Source organism: Entelurus aequoreus, linkage group LG20 (assembly GCF_033978785.1).
Source record: "Entelurus aequoreus isolate RoL-2023_Sb linkage group LG20, RoL_Eaeq_v1.1, whole genome shotgun sequence".
In the NCBI taxonomy this organism is placed as follows: Eukaryota; Metazoa; Chordata; class Actinopteri; order Syngnathiformes; family Syngnathidae; genus Entelurus; species Entelurus aequoreus.
Genome location: NC_084750.1, coordinates 48,388,074 through 48,402,743, shown reverse-complemented (window position 1 = coordinate 48,402,743; position 14,670 = coordinate 48,388,074). Strand labels below are relative to the sequence as shown.

General features: G+C 40.2%; 1 protein-coding gene across 4 annotated transcripts in view; it reads left to right on the top strand.

Moving 5' to 3' along the window:
- Nucleotides 1-14,670, top strand: part of LOC133636328 (gastrula zinc finger protein XlCGF57.1-like) — a 346,899-nt gene that overhangs the window by 6,823 nt on the left and 325,406 nt on the right. The window contains exon 2 of one of the 4 annotated variants that reach the window (XM_062030253.1): nt 4,131-4,319. The exons of the other annotated variants lie outside the window; for them this stretch is intronic. Coding sequence (XP_061886237.1) covers nt 4,131-4,319 — 189 coding nt within the window. The remainder of the gene's footprint in view (nt 1-4,130; nt 4,320-14,670) is intronic. 4 annotated transcript variants of the gene reach the window in all.

Sequence of the window (14,670 nt, the reverse complement as noted above, 5' to 3'; positions counted from 1 at the left end):
ACTTTCCACAAATCACTTTCAGTTTAGTGTGGATAGTTGTTTTTGTCATGTCCTCTTTCCGATGAGGATATTCGTCAGATGTGCCTCCAAGTCCGTACCGTTCCAAAATAGGGTAAGAATGTCACCAGACTTGGACTGGCAAGTTTCCCAGTCAGCACTTTGTTGAGTTTTGTTTACTTTAAGCTCCAAAACGATGCTTAAAATTAGCTCTACTTCTCTGTCAGTCCACATAGAAAATTATTTATTGCCGTGACCCGCCATTTTTAATATATGCCGCCTCCGGAAATGACGTTTTGGATGTTTCTGATTGGCTAAAATGGTCTTAAGTCCTAGGCTACAGCGCCCCCAGTATTTTGGCATGTGTATGACACTCAGTGTATGCCTTTGCTTGGCGACATTGACAGTTTTTTTAAATGCGCACGTGTGGCTGGAGATCCTGTTAAGACGTTAGTTTAGGCGGTGGCTCTTTTTGTACAACTACCTCTGGGTAGTTGCAATACATGGGTATTTTAGTGGTATGGTGTATCTTGTACACCAGACCAACTGCAAGAAGCTGTACTCTGAAATGGTTGGCAGAATGGTGAGCCCTAGAAGGACGGTTGAGTAGAAGCCCAATCATTGTGTTTTGGCTGTCTGGAGTTTGTTTTTCAGGGCTTTTAAGGCGTCACGGTACCAAACATGAACTCTGTAGTCAAAGTGGGGTTAAATGAGTGCTTGTGTTAGAGTCTTAAATGTATTTCTACCCACCAGCGGGGTGATCCTACTATGTAAGAACTAGGGTTGTATGGTATACCGGTATTGGTATAGTACCGCAATACTAATGAATCATATTTGGTACTATACCGCCTGTAAAAAGTACTACTTCTATGATTATATCAATATTTTTTGGCATCACAACATCTTCTTTTGTTTAAAAAATATTATATAATGTTTATAAAGTCAGTAAATATGTCCATGGACACATGAGGACTTTGAATATGACCAATGTATGATCCTGTAACTACTTGGTATCAGACTGATACCCACATTTGTGGTATCATCCAAAACTAATGTCAAGTATCCAAACAGAAGAATAAGTGATTATTACATTTTAACAGAAGTGTAGATAGAACATGTTAAAACAGAAAATAAGCAGATATTAACAGTAAATGAAGAAGTAGATTAATAATCCATTTTCTACCACTTGTCCTTAATAATTTTGACAAAATAATAGGTAGATAAATGACACAATATGTTACTGCATATGTCAGCAGACTAAATTAGGAGCTTTTGTTTGTTTACTTACTACTAAAAGACAAGTTGTCTAGTATGTTCACTATTTTATTTAAGGACAAACTTGCAATAATAAACATATGTTTAATGTACCCTTAGATTTTTTGTTAAAATAAAGCCAATAATGCACTTTTTTGTGGTCCTTTCTATTTAGAAAAGTATCAAAAAGTACCGAAAAGTATCGAAATACATTTTGGTACAGGTCCCGGTACCAATATATTGGTATCGAGACAACTTTAGTAAGAACAGAATTTGTCGGTTGATTCTTTGACTACCTTAGTAGTCATTTTTTCACTGGAGAGATTAGTCTCTACGATGTAACCAAAATAGGTCATCTCATTTTTGTTTGTTATAATATTGTCACCCACTTTGACTGTGAAGTTATCTACTTTTCTGAGGGTAGGAATTGACCCAAAAACCTGTGTCTTAATTTGCCAGTTTGTCATTGAAAGCCTTGCTAGTCTAGGTCTTGAGGATTGGAGCTTCACTTGTTTTGTGGCTGTCAGTCTCGGTTCTATGTTCTTTACGGGTATAGAAATTCATGTAATGATCACTTAAGCCGCATACAGTAGTTCCACTTGTGGTGATCTTAGACTGGTCAGAAGTAACAACGAGGTCTATGAAAGTTTAAAAGGACTCACTCACCCTGGTAGTTTGCTTAATGAGCTAAGTGAGACAATGATGGAGGCACAGCTTAGTGAAGGTTTTAAAAATGGGTGCATCCTTTCAGGACATATCTGTGTTCCAGTCCCCAAGAAGATGTAAACCTGTATCAACATCCATCTAGCCATCCATTTTCTACCGCTTGTCCCGTTTGGGGTGCTGGTGCCTATCTCAGCTGCATTCGGGCGTAAGGCAGGGTACACCCTGGACAAGTCGCCACCTCATCACAGGGCCAACACAGATAGATAGACAACATTCACACTCACATTCACACACTAGGGACCATTTAGTGTTGCCAATCAACCTATCCCCAGGTGCATGTCTTTGGAGGTGGGAGGAGCCTATCCCCAGGTGCATGTCTTTGGAGGTGGGAGGGGCCTATCCCCAGGTGCATGTCTTTGGAGGTGGTAGGAAGCCGGAGTACCCGGAAGGAACCCACGCAGTCACGGGGAGAACATGCAAACTCCACACAGAAAGATCCCGAGCGCAGGATCGAACCCAGGACCTTCGTATTGTGAGGCACACGCACTAACCCCTGTTCCACCGTGCTGCCCCCTGTATCAACATGTTTACACAAAACTTACACACTCACCAAAAACATTTTATACTATAATCATATCTAATTAGTTAAAATTTCACTTCCTGATTCTGACAAACGTGCATCAATAAGTGAAAGTAAACATTTATTTTCAGTAACCAAAGTAGTCAACGCTTTAAATTAATTAAAAGAACATAAAGGTGACTGACTTTTCTTCAGCGTGTCGTAAATGGTCTCCAATTCCTAAAGAGGAATTGTTGATGGAGATACTCCATAAAACACCACATAGTAAAACATCCATCCATCCATCCATCCATCCATCTTCTTCCGCTTATCTGAGGTCGGGTCGCGGGGGCAGCAGCCTAAGCAGGGAAACCCAGACTTCCCTCTCCCCAGCCACTTCGTCCAGCTCTTCCCGGGGGATCCAGAGGCGTTCCCAGGCCAGCCGGGAGACATAGTCTTCCCAACGTGTCCTGGGTCTTCCCCGTGGCCTCCTACCGGTCGGACGTGCCCTAAACACCTCCCTAGGGAGGCGTTTGGGTGGCCTGAACCACCTCATCTGGCTCCTCTCCATGTGGAGGAGCAGCGGCTTTACTTTGGGTGGTCATTGAGCAGAGCTTCTCACCCTATCTCTAAGAGAGAGCCCCGCCACCTGGCGGAGGAAACCCATTTCGGCCGCTTGTACCCGTGATCTTGTCCTTTCGGTCATAACCCAAAGCTCATGACCATAGGTGAGGATGGGAACGTAGATCGACCGGTAAATTGAGAGCTTTGCCTTTCGGCTCAGCTCCTTCTTCACCACAACGGATCGATACAGCGTCCGCATTACTGAAGACGCCGCACCGATCCGCCTGTCGATCTCACGATCCACTCTTCCCTCACTCGTGAACAAGACTCCAAGGTACTTGAACTCCTCCACTTGGGGCAGGGTCTCCTCCGCAACCCGGAGATGGCACTCCACCCTTTTCCGGGCGAGAAGCATGGACTCAGACTTGGAGGTGCTGATTCTCATCCCAGTCGCTTCACACTCAGCTGCGAACCGATCCAGTGAGAGCTGAAGATCCTGGCCAGATGAAGCCATCAGGACCACATCATCTGCAAAAAGTAGGGACCTAATCTTGCAGCCACAAAAACATAGTAAAACATGTTTTAGTAAAAGTTCTTTTTGGCCCAGCCAACAAAATGACCACCCAAAAGTATTTTGCATGATGACAAAAACATACCATGAATGTTTTTTTTAAATGATTTTGGAGTTGTTTTATTTCCATGATATTGAAGTTATGGTGATGACTATGTCATTACAAGATTGTGGTTAAGTTTAGAGATAAAGTTTAGGTGTCATAGACCGTATACAGAATAAAATATTTACACACTTTACATCAGTGAGTGTAAAGTTAAGAATGCCTCAATCAATGCTGTCTCGTACTTGTAAAAAACTTTTCAAATTGGCCCCCATTAAATTTCCAAGTCTGTTTTTGTTCTCACTGTACCACTTTTGAATTAATTTTAGGAAAAAAGGAGGTATTTCCCGTGTTTTTATTGGTTGTTTTGCAACACACTTTTAACGGAAGAACACAAATAATGTCATTGTGTTAACAGTGTCAGTCCAAAACTATTTATATTCTCTCTTTATCTTATTTACTTATTTACCCAACAGACGTCCAGCAGCCCCCCGACATGAAAGAGGAAGAGGAGGATCCACACATGAAAGAGGAAGAGGAGGGAGAGTGTCCTGTAGGGCAGGAGGAGGATGATGTCAGCAAGTTTCCACTGACTGTTGTCTCTGTGAAGACTGAAGAGCATGAAGACAAAGCACGTGAGTCCTCACAGCTTCATCACAGTCCAAGTAAGCACATATCATTTTATTCTCAGGGCATTCAATCCATCACAACTGGACTGTTCACTTTGTCTTAGAAGACTCATCCAAGTAGGCTTCATCACTTCATGCTCATACACTTCAAGTCTTAAATCTAATCATTGCAATTTAGAGGGGAACTGCACTTTTTGGAATTTTTCTATTGTTCACAATCATTATAAAAGACATAACGGTGGATATATATTGTTTTAAAATCACATTCTAACTCATAAATGTAAATGAAAGTCCACTTGCAAAGGAGCCAATGGGAGGTCCTCTATAACCATCCAAAAAGTGCCAACAATACTCCATTTGCATTTTGTGGCTTGAATAGCAAGCAAGTATTAGTGATATTGTTATTATAAGTGCTAACGCAGACAAACTATTTATAGCTTGTGTGTCTATGTTGACATCAGCGGCTGGTGAGCTCCTTTCTCACCTCAGTGCTGGTGAAAGATTATTCCAGATCATGAATCGTGCCTCTCACCTGGATAGTAGAAGGATGAGGACGTACTCTGACAAGTTGGTAACATTTGACAGCCAATTTAGACCCGGCAATGGTGAACGACACAAAAATATGCTTCGCTTCACCCCCCTTTTCCGAGCGACGATTATGAATCATTCTTCATCTAAACAGGAATGTGACAAGATTCTATCAGTGTGCATCATAGTGACAGCAGACCTTGTGCAGTAAGTGATGTTCTATTATGTTTGTTGGCTCTCATGAAGTCTGCAGTGTGTAATATTCAGAGATGTTGTTAAAAAAAAAGCAAACCTCGTGATGCGTTTTTGAAATGAATGTGCTAATGAGCAATCCAGCACCCCTCACGACCTCGAAAGGGACAAGCGGTAGAAAATGGATGGATGGATGAATGAGCAAAAATAGGTAAATATTAAATCTTTTAAAAATGCAGCTGTTACTAAATGACATATATACCTACTGCATGTACATAAAACCTTAATGGAGGTGTTTGGATGCTTTTTAAGTTCTTTGTAGGCAGAATAGTGCGACTCTAATAGCTTCTATTGTTAGCAGACTTTGGATCGCATTTATTTACTATTTAGAATGCATAAAAAAGAAAAATATATGTGTTCTTTATAGGTGAAGTGAAGTATATTTATTTAGCTCTCTAGTGACTCAGAGCACTTCACATAGTGAAACCATTATCTAAGTTACATTTAAACCAGTGTGGGTGGCACTGGGAGCAGGTGGGTAAAGTACCTTGCCCAAGGACACAACGGCAGTGACTAGGATCGAACCTGGAACCGTCAAGTTGCTGGCACGGCCGCCCTACCAACCGAGCCACGCTGGCCTCAGAATGTATTAAATTCTATCAAAATCTCGTAAAAATCGTAAATACATCCGAGAAATGTCTCAATAATTCCATCAACAATATTTTTATTTAGGAACTTTCTGATGTAACATGTTTCTATCTACACGTCTGTTCAAATGTAATATTCACTTATTCACTTGTTTTGTTCCAATGTAATATTCACTTATTCACTTGTTTTGTTACAATGTAATAATCACTTGTTTTGTTGTTTGATACTTTAGTTTTGGCTGATACTACTAATGTAGTTATCGATCCAGTACCAAGTAGTTACAGGGGCAGTATCGGTCATACCAATGTGGATACTGATATTTACATTTTTCAAGGTCATTGAATGATAAAATGTTTGTTCGCAATCATAATCAGACACAAACACAGGATGGTGGTGTTAGAATATCAATGTAATATTTAAATATGGCTCTGAATGAAATCATTTGGTTTGTGCCTTTAAAGTCTTCCTGTGTCCAAAAACTTATTTCCTGAGTTTGTAAACAATAACAAAATCAACAAAATATATATAATACAAAATATCGATCAAACCACTGTATCAACCTTATACTGATATTATACTTGGTATTGGTACTGTCGATTTTTGTATGGATCGGTCCACATTTTGTTTAAGGGTTTCCGTGGGTCATTAAAAAGCATTAAAAGTCATTAAATGGACTTTTTCTTAATTAAGGCCTTAAATGGTATTAAAAAGCATTAAATACGATGTCCAGAGGCATTAATGTATTAATGTAATTGTAGGCCGGGACCGGTGTACCGTATTTTCTGGGCCATAGGGCGCACCGGTCTAGTCAGGTCTATTTTCATACAAAAGGTGCACCGGATGATAAGGCGCATTAAAATGTAAAAGACTTCCTTGTGGTCTACATAACATGTAATGGTGGTTCTTTGCTCAAAATGTTGCATAGATGATGTTTTACACATCATCTTCAAGCCACTTTCTGGCGGTCACTTCAGGATGTGTTGTTTTGTGGGCGGTCTTATTCACTTGGCTCACCTTGGACAGCGTCTTCTCCCCGTCATCTTTGTTGTAGCGGTGTAGCGTGCAAGGACGGGAGTGGAAGAAGTGTCAAAAGATGGAGCTAACTGTTTTAATGACATTCAGACTTTACTTCAATCAATAACGGAGCAGCATCTCCTCATCCGTGGCTCACTAGTGCATCAACACACCCGAAATGTGTCACGTGAAAAACTGTCCGACCGGAACTCTAATAACCAAAGTTCCTTGGGTGAATAATGTAAAGTCACTACACTGGTATGTTTTAGTGCTTTCATGGTGAGTTTAGTGACAGATATAAGTAAGAACTTTACACTACTTTATATTAGAAATGGCAACAGCGGAGGATGAATGTCACATAACAAGAAGATAAAGAAAAAGAAGAAGCTTAGATAGACTATGGAATCGGCACACACTACAATGGCGGATATGCGCAAATTTTCAGGACTTATGCAGATCCCAAATACACATCAGCAGGTACCAGAAGGTAAGAAACATTGGTTTTGCTAATATTGTGAAACAAAACGCCAGATAATGTCTGCTAATGGGTGCCATGTTGCGGTCCTTATACACACACCCTAGTAATACTTGTATCTCTGATTACGGTAGCCGTAATGGGTCGACAATCCATCAAATGGTGCGGCTTCAAAGTCGAACTAAAACATTTTGACAGATTTTTGAGTGCCGTGTGTAATGTTCTTTATTTTCAATGGAACATTTAAAGGCCTACTGAAATGAATTTTTTTTATTTAAACGGGGATAGCATATCCATTCTATGTGTCATACTTGATCATTTCGCGATATTGCCATATTTTTGCTGAAAGGATTTAGTAGAGAACAACGACGATAAAGATCGCAACTTTTGGTATCTGATGAAAACAACCCTTGCTCCTACCGGAAGTAGCATGACGTCACAAGACGGATTCCTCACAATTCCCCGTTGTTTACAATGGAGCGAGAGACATTCGGACCGAGAAAGCGACGATTACCCCATTAATTTGAGCGAAGATGAAAGATTCGTGGATGAAGAACTTTAGAGTGAAGGACTACAGTGTAGTGCGGGGTGTATCTTTTTTTGCTCTGACCGTAACTTAGGTACAAGCTGGCTCATTGGATTTCACACTCTCTCCTTTTTCTATTGTGGATCACGGATTTGTATTTTAAACCACCTGGGATACTATATCCTCTTGAAAATGAGAGTCGAGAACGCGAAATGGACATTCACAGTGACTTTTATCTCCACGACAATACATCGACGAAACACTTTAGCTACAGAGCTAACGTGATAGCATCAGGCTAAAATGATAGAAGATAGAAACAAAATTAAAAAAACCCTGACTGGAAGGATAGACAGAAGATCAACAATACTATTAAACCATGAACATGTAAATACACAGTTAATAATTTTCAGCTTGGCGAAGCTAAAAAATAGAAGCTAACTTAGCTGCGGCGGCGACGGCGGCGGCGACGGCGGCGGGCGTTGTAGCTTTCGACGACACCCCGGCCGCCATCAGAGTCGGCAAGAAACATATATTTCCCCAAAGTTACGTACGTGACATGCACATATCGACACGCACGTACGGGCAAGCGATCAAATGTTTGGAAGCCAAAGCTGTACTCACCGTAGTGCGTCTGCTATCCTGCTCAAAACACAACACAACCTCCTGGTGTTGGTGTTGCTACAGCCAGCCGCTAATACACCGATCACACCTACAACTTTCTTATTTACAGTCTCCATTGTCCATTAAACAAATTGCAAAAGATTCACCAACACAGATGTCCAGAATACTGTGGAATTTTGTCGAAGAAAACAGAGCTATTTAAATTGGGTCCAAACACTTCCCTTGACCTCGTGACGTCACGCGCATACGTCATCATACCGCAACGTTTTCAAGCGGAAGTTTCCCGGGAGATTTAAAATTACACTTTATAAGTTAACCCGGCCGTATTGGCATGTGTTGCAATGTTAAGATTTCATCATTGATATACAAACTATCAGACTGCGTGGTCGGTAGTAGTGGCTTTCAGTAGGCCTTTAAAGTTTTAGTGTTATTTACTGGCGTCATATTGCAGTCGACACATATCTTTTATGTGTGACTACCATCTACTGGTCACACTTATCATTACACCATGTACCATAAAAAATTGCTTCGAGGTCGGTAAGCACAACCAGAATTATTCCGTACATTAGGCGCAGGTGTAAGGTGGGTGTAAGGAACAGTGTAACTTGGCCTGTCGCCACCATCACGTCTCCACCTCATCGTTGCCACCACAGCCTGGGGGGGCAATAGACTAGACTCTGATTACATTGGACACATTGTTTATTAAAAAATAACCAAATAACAATATCTTATAATAAATACAAATAAAGTCGCCTACAATTTTTGGTTGTTTTTAAAACATACATACATGTTTTTAAAACATATATATATATAATATATATATATATATATATATATATATATATATATATATATATATATATATATATATATATATATATATATATATATATATATATATATATATATATATATATATACACACATATAAAACACATAATATTAAATAAACAAACAAGAGGCCTAGTCGCCAACAGTGCCCAGCGCCACCAAACCCCGCAACCCATCCCGCACGTCCAGGCCCCCCCAGCCCCGCGCCCACAGCTGGTATTCCATGGCGCCTCAGCAGACCCGGTGCTGCGATCAGCAATGCACACCGGGGCAGCGACACATATATACGTACCTACATACATACACACAGATTTCACCATGGCAGAGGGGTTAGTGCGTCTGCCTCACAATACGAAGGTCTTGAGTAGTCCTGGGTTCAATCCCGGGCTCTGGATCTTTCTGTGTGGAGTCTGCATGTCCTCCCCGTGACTGTGTGGGTTCCCTCCGGGTACTCCGGCTTCCTCCCACCTCCAAAGACATGCACCTGGGGATAGGCCCCTCCCACCTCCAAAGACATGCACCTGGGGATAGGTTGATTGGCAACACTAAATGGTCCCTAGTGTGTGAAAGTTGTCTATCTGTGTTGGCCCTGTGATGAGGTGGGGACTTGTCCAGGGTGTACGCCGCCTTCTGCCCGATTGTAGCTGAGATAGGCTCCAGTGCCCCCTGCGTCCCCGAAGAGAGTAAGCGGTGTAAAATGGATGGATGGATATATACAAACGTACACACACACATACATGCGCACCCATATATACACACATATAATTTAACAGAATAAAACATATATAAAATAGATAATTAAAAAAAACTAATAAATACATAAGGGCGTAGAAAAACACAGGAGGGGAACTTCCGCAGGGCAGTTGGGCAGCACCGCCGGGGCCCCAACAAGGGAGGCAAGCGGCCCCCCTCCCAACCCGGCACCAGACGGGCCCGCACAGCCGCAGCGCAGGGCGCCCCAGGGCAGACCCCGCCCCGCGCCTCAGGGTAAGGAGGAAGCCCAAGGAGACCCGAGGCCAGAGGGGCACAAGCTGACCCCCGCCTGACAGCGGAAAGCCCCCCGGGCTAAACGACCCGTCCAACCACCCACGAGAGGGTCAGCCCCCCACCCGACCCAAGGCGGCCACCCGCACCCCAACCCCCGCCCAGGCACCCACGACCGCTAGACCACCCAAGGATCGGCCCGCCAGGCCGGAACCAGGGAACACACCCCAGACCCACCAGACCCCGCGGCACACGTTCCCCCGGCACTCAGGACCACCCACCCACGGAGCAGAGCCCCAGCCCTGGCACCCATGGGAGTCAGGTCAGGAAATTAATTAGCGGTGTCCAAAGAGATCGTAATTCTGTCAGTTGTTGTTTTGATTCAGCAGACATTCTTTCCATAACTACATAATCTAATAAAATGTTTTTGTAAAGGTTTATACATAAATTATTTTTTGATTTCCAATTCATGAGAATAGTTTTCTTGGCGATGCCTAATGCGTTGATAAGGAGGTATGTTTTGTTTGTATCAAGATCAGTTGTGGAGAGATCACCCAACAGGCAGAGTGCGGGGGATGGGTATAGGAATCTCTAAGGCTAATGATAGGTTCTCGCACATCTAATAAAGTGGGATTGATCCATTTTAATATATATTGTAGTTTATTTGCAAAGAAGTAATAGGAAAAGTTTGGTAGTTCTAGACCCCCGTATTCTTTGTTTTTTTGTAAAGTTTTAAGGCTGATTCGTGCTGGTTTACTCTTCCAAAGAAACTGATTGATGTGTGAGTCTAGTGATTTAAACCAGATTTGAGAAGGTTTGGTTGGAATCATTGAAAAGAGATAATTAACCCTAGGCAAGACCATCATTTTCACGGTAGAAACCCTTCCCATAAGTGAGATGGGCAGTGTCTTCCAACGCGCCAGATCATCCTCAATCCATTTGAAGATTGGGGAGTAATTCAAGCCATTCAGATCTGACAATGTGGAGGAAATATTGATTCCCAGGTATTTAATGTTCCCTTTGTGCAGTTTAGTATTTAGAAAATGATATGATAGATGAAATGCACCAACACTTCATTGTGCCCGTCAGCAAGTGGAGATGTTGACCTGTTCAAGATGGCGGCCCCACAGCTTGTCAGTAGCACTCTATTCATTAATGATGTCTAGGATTAAAGGCTTGTGCAGTGTGCAGCAGTTGAAAGACGGAGAGGGGAAAATAAGTTACCGAATATAAGCAAAACTGGAAGAATAACTTTCAAAATAAGAGTTGAGTAAAAGACTAAACATCTTAAGCCATCGCAGGCCACACTAAATGACTTGGCTGGCCACATTTGGCCCGCTGGCCTTGGGTTAGAACTTAGTCTTATCTTGTTTTGCTACTTTACAACCTGAGCTAAATTAGCACTTATCATCACTTCCTGTCTCCTCCATGTGTAGCTTTAGCATACTTAGCTGTTCCTTCTTGCACTAATCTGTGCATTTGCAAAGTTTGAAACTTGTTTCTAAACTTCTAAAATGACTTTTCTCCAAGTTAAGGCAGCTCAGAAAGAGTAAATGAAATACAAAGTTAAGCCCAAAATGACTGGTATTTTGTTTTGATAGAGTTACAATTTGACAAAAAGTAAGTAAGGACAAAGCATTGCTTTTAATGTCATCCAGTATTAGTTGTTTTTTATATATATATATATATATATATATATATATATATATATATATATATATATATATATATATATATATATATATATATATATATATATATATATATATATATATATGTACTTACACTGTAAAATCTAATACTGGATGACATTGTGTGTGTGTGACAATCATTGGTACTTTAATCTTAATCTTAATATATATATATATATATATATATATATATATATATATATATATATATATATGTATATATATATATATATATATATGTATATATATATATATATATATATGTACTTACACTGTAAAATCTAATACTGGATGACATTGTGTGTGTGTGACAATCATTGGTACTTTAATCTTAATCTTAATATATATATATATATATATATATATATATATATATATATATATATATATATATATATATATATATATATATATATATATATATATATATATACACTACCGTTCAAAAGTTTGGGGTCACCCAAACAATTTAGTGGAATAGCCTTCATTTCTAAGAACAAGAATAGACTGTGGAGTTTCAGATGAATGTTCTCTTTTTCTGGCCATTTTGAGCGTTTAATTGGCCCCACAAATGTGATGCTTCAGAAAGTCAATCTGCTCAAAGGAAGGTCAGTTTTGTAGCTTCTGTAACGAGCTAAAGTGTTTTCAGATGTGTGAACATGATTGCACAAGGGTTTTCTAATCATCAATTAGCCTTCTGAGCCAATGAGCAAACACATTGTACCATTAGAACACTGGAGTGATAGTTGCTGGAAATGGGCCTCTATACACCTATGTAGATATCGCACCAAAAAGCAGACATTTGCAGCTAGAATAGTCATTTACCACATTAGCAATGTATAGAGTGTATTTCTTTCAAGTTAAGACTAGTTTAAAGTTATCGTCATTGAAAAGTACAGTGCTTTTCCTTCAAAAATAAGGACATTTACATGTGACCCCAAACTTTTGAACGGTAGTGTATATATATATATATATATATATATATATATATATATATATATATATATATATATATATATATATATATATATACATATATACATATATATATACATATATACATATATATATACATATATACATATATATATACATATATATATATATATATATATATATACATATATATATACATATATATATATATATATATATATATATATATATATATATATATATATATATATATATATATATACATATATATATATATATATATATATATATATATATATATATATATATATATATATATATATATATATATATATATATATATATATATATATATATATGCCGTATTTTCCGCATCATAAGCCGCACCTAAAAACCAAAATTTTTCTCAAAAGCAGACAGTGCGGCTAATAACCCGGTGCGCCTTATATATGGATTAATATTAATATTTATTTTCATAAAGTTTAGGTCTCGCAACTACGGTAAACAGCCGCCATCTTTTTTCCCCGTAAAAGAGGAAGCGCTTCTTCTTCTGCGGTAAGCAACCGCCCCCATAGAAGAGGAAGCGCTTCTTCTTCTACGATAAGCAACCGCCCCCATAGAAGAGGAAGCGCTTCTTCTTCTACTGTAAGCAACCGCCAAGGTGAGCACCCGCCCCCGTAGAAGAAGCAGTGCACGGATATTACGTTTCATTTCATTTGTGTGTTTCTGTAAAGACCACAAAATGTCTCCTACTAAGAGACACGCGTACAAGGTTCCACTGACTTTTGATATTCCTGTGAACCGCACTGTGGATACAACGGGAACACGTACGGTGAATATTCGCACCACAGGGAATGAAAAGTCGTCCTTCACTGTGGTTCTAGCTTGCCATGCTAACGGCCAGAAACTTCCACCCATGATGATATTCAAAAGGAAGACTTTGCCAAAAGAGAACTTTCCAGCCGGCGTCATCATAAAAGCTAACTCGAAGCGATGGATGGATGAAGAAAAGATGAGCGAGTGGTTGATAGACGTTTACGCGAAGACACCGGGTGACTTTTTTCACGCAGCTCCGTTCCTGTTGATCTACGGCTGCATGCGCGTCCACATCATCGATGGTGTCAAAAAACAAGTGAAGCACACTGAAGAAGAATTTGAGGGATTTGTGGATGAGTAATAACTTCAGAAAGTGAGCTTTAAATGTTTATTTTGTGTGTTGTGTGACAATGTTCGAGCAACGTTGAGTTATTGATGTTGCTATTGCTCTGCACTATTTTGAGTGTTACTATTTTTGTGATTGCACATTTGCACATTACATTTTGGGAGTGAACAGAGTTGTTAGAACGCTGGTTTGTAATATATTATTAAAGTTTGACTGACCTATCTGACTGTTTTTTTTACATTTCCTTTAGCGCAGCATAGGTGCGGCTAATAACACGGGGCGGCTAATAGGTAAACAAAGTTTTGAAATATGCCATTCATTGAAGGTGCGGCTTACAACACGGGGCGCCTTATGGTGCGGAAAATACGGTTTATATATATATATATATATATATATATATATATATATATATATATATATATATATATATATATTAAGGGCAGCACAGTGGCAGAGGGGTTAGTGCGTCTGCCTCACAATACGAAGGTCCTGAGTAGTCCTGGGTTCAATCCCGGGCTCGGGATCTTTCTGTGTGGAGTTTGCATGTTCTCCCCGTGACTGTGTGGGTTCCCTCCGGGTACTCCGGCTTCCTCCCACCTCCAAAGACATGCACCTGGGGATAGGCCCCTCCCACCTCCAAAGACATGCACCTGAGGATAGGCCCCTCCCACCTCCAAAGACATGCACCTGGGGATAGGCCCCTCCCACCTCCAAAGACATGCACCTGAGGATAGGCCCCTCCCCCCTCCAAAGACATGCACCTGGGGATAGGCCCCTCC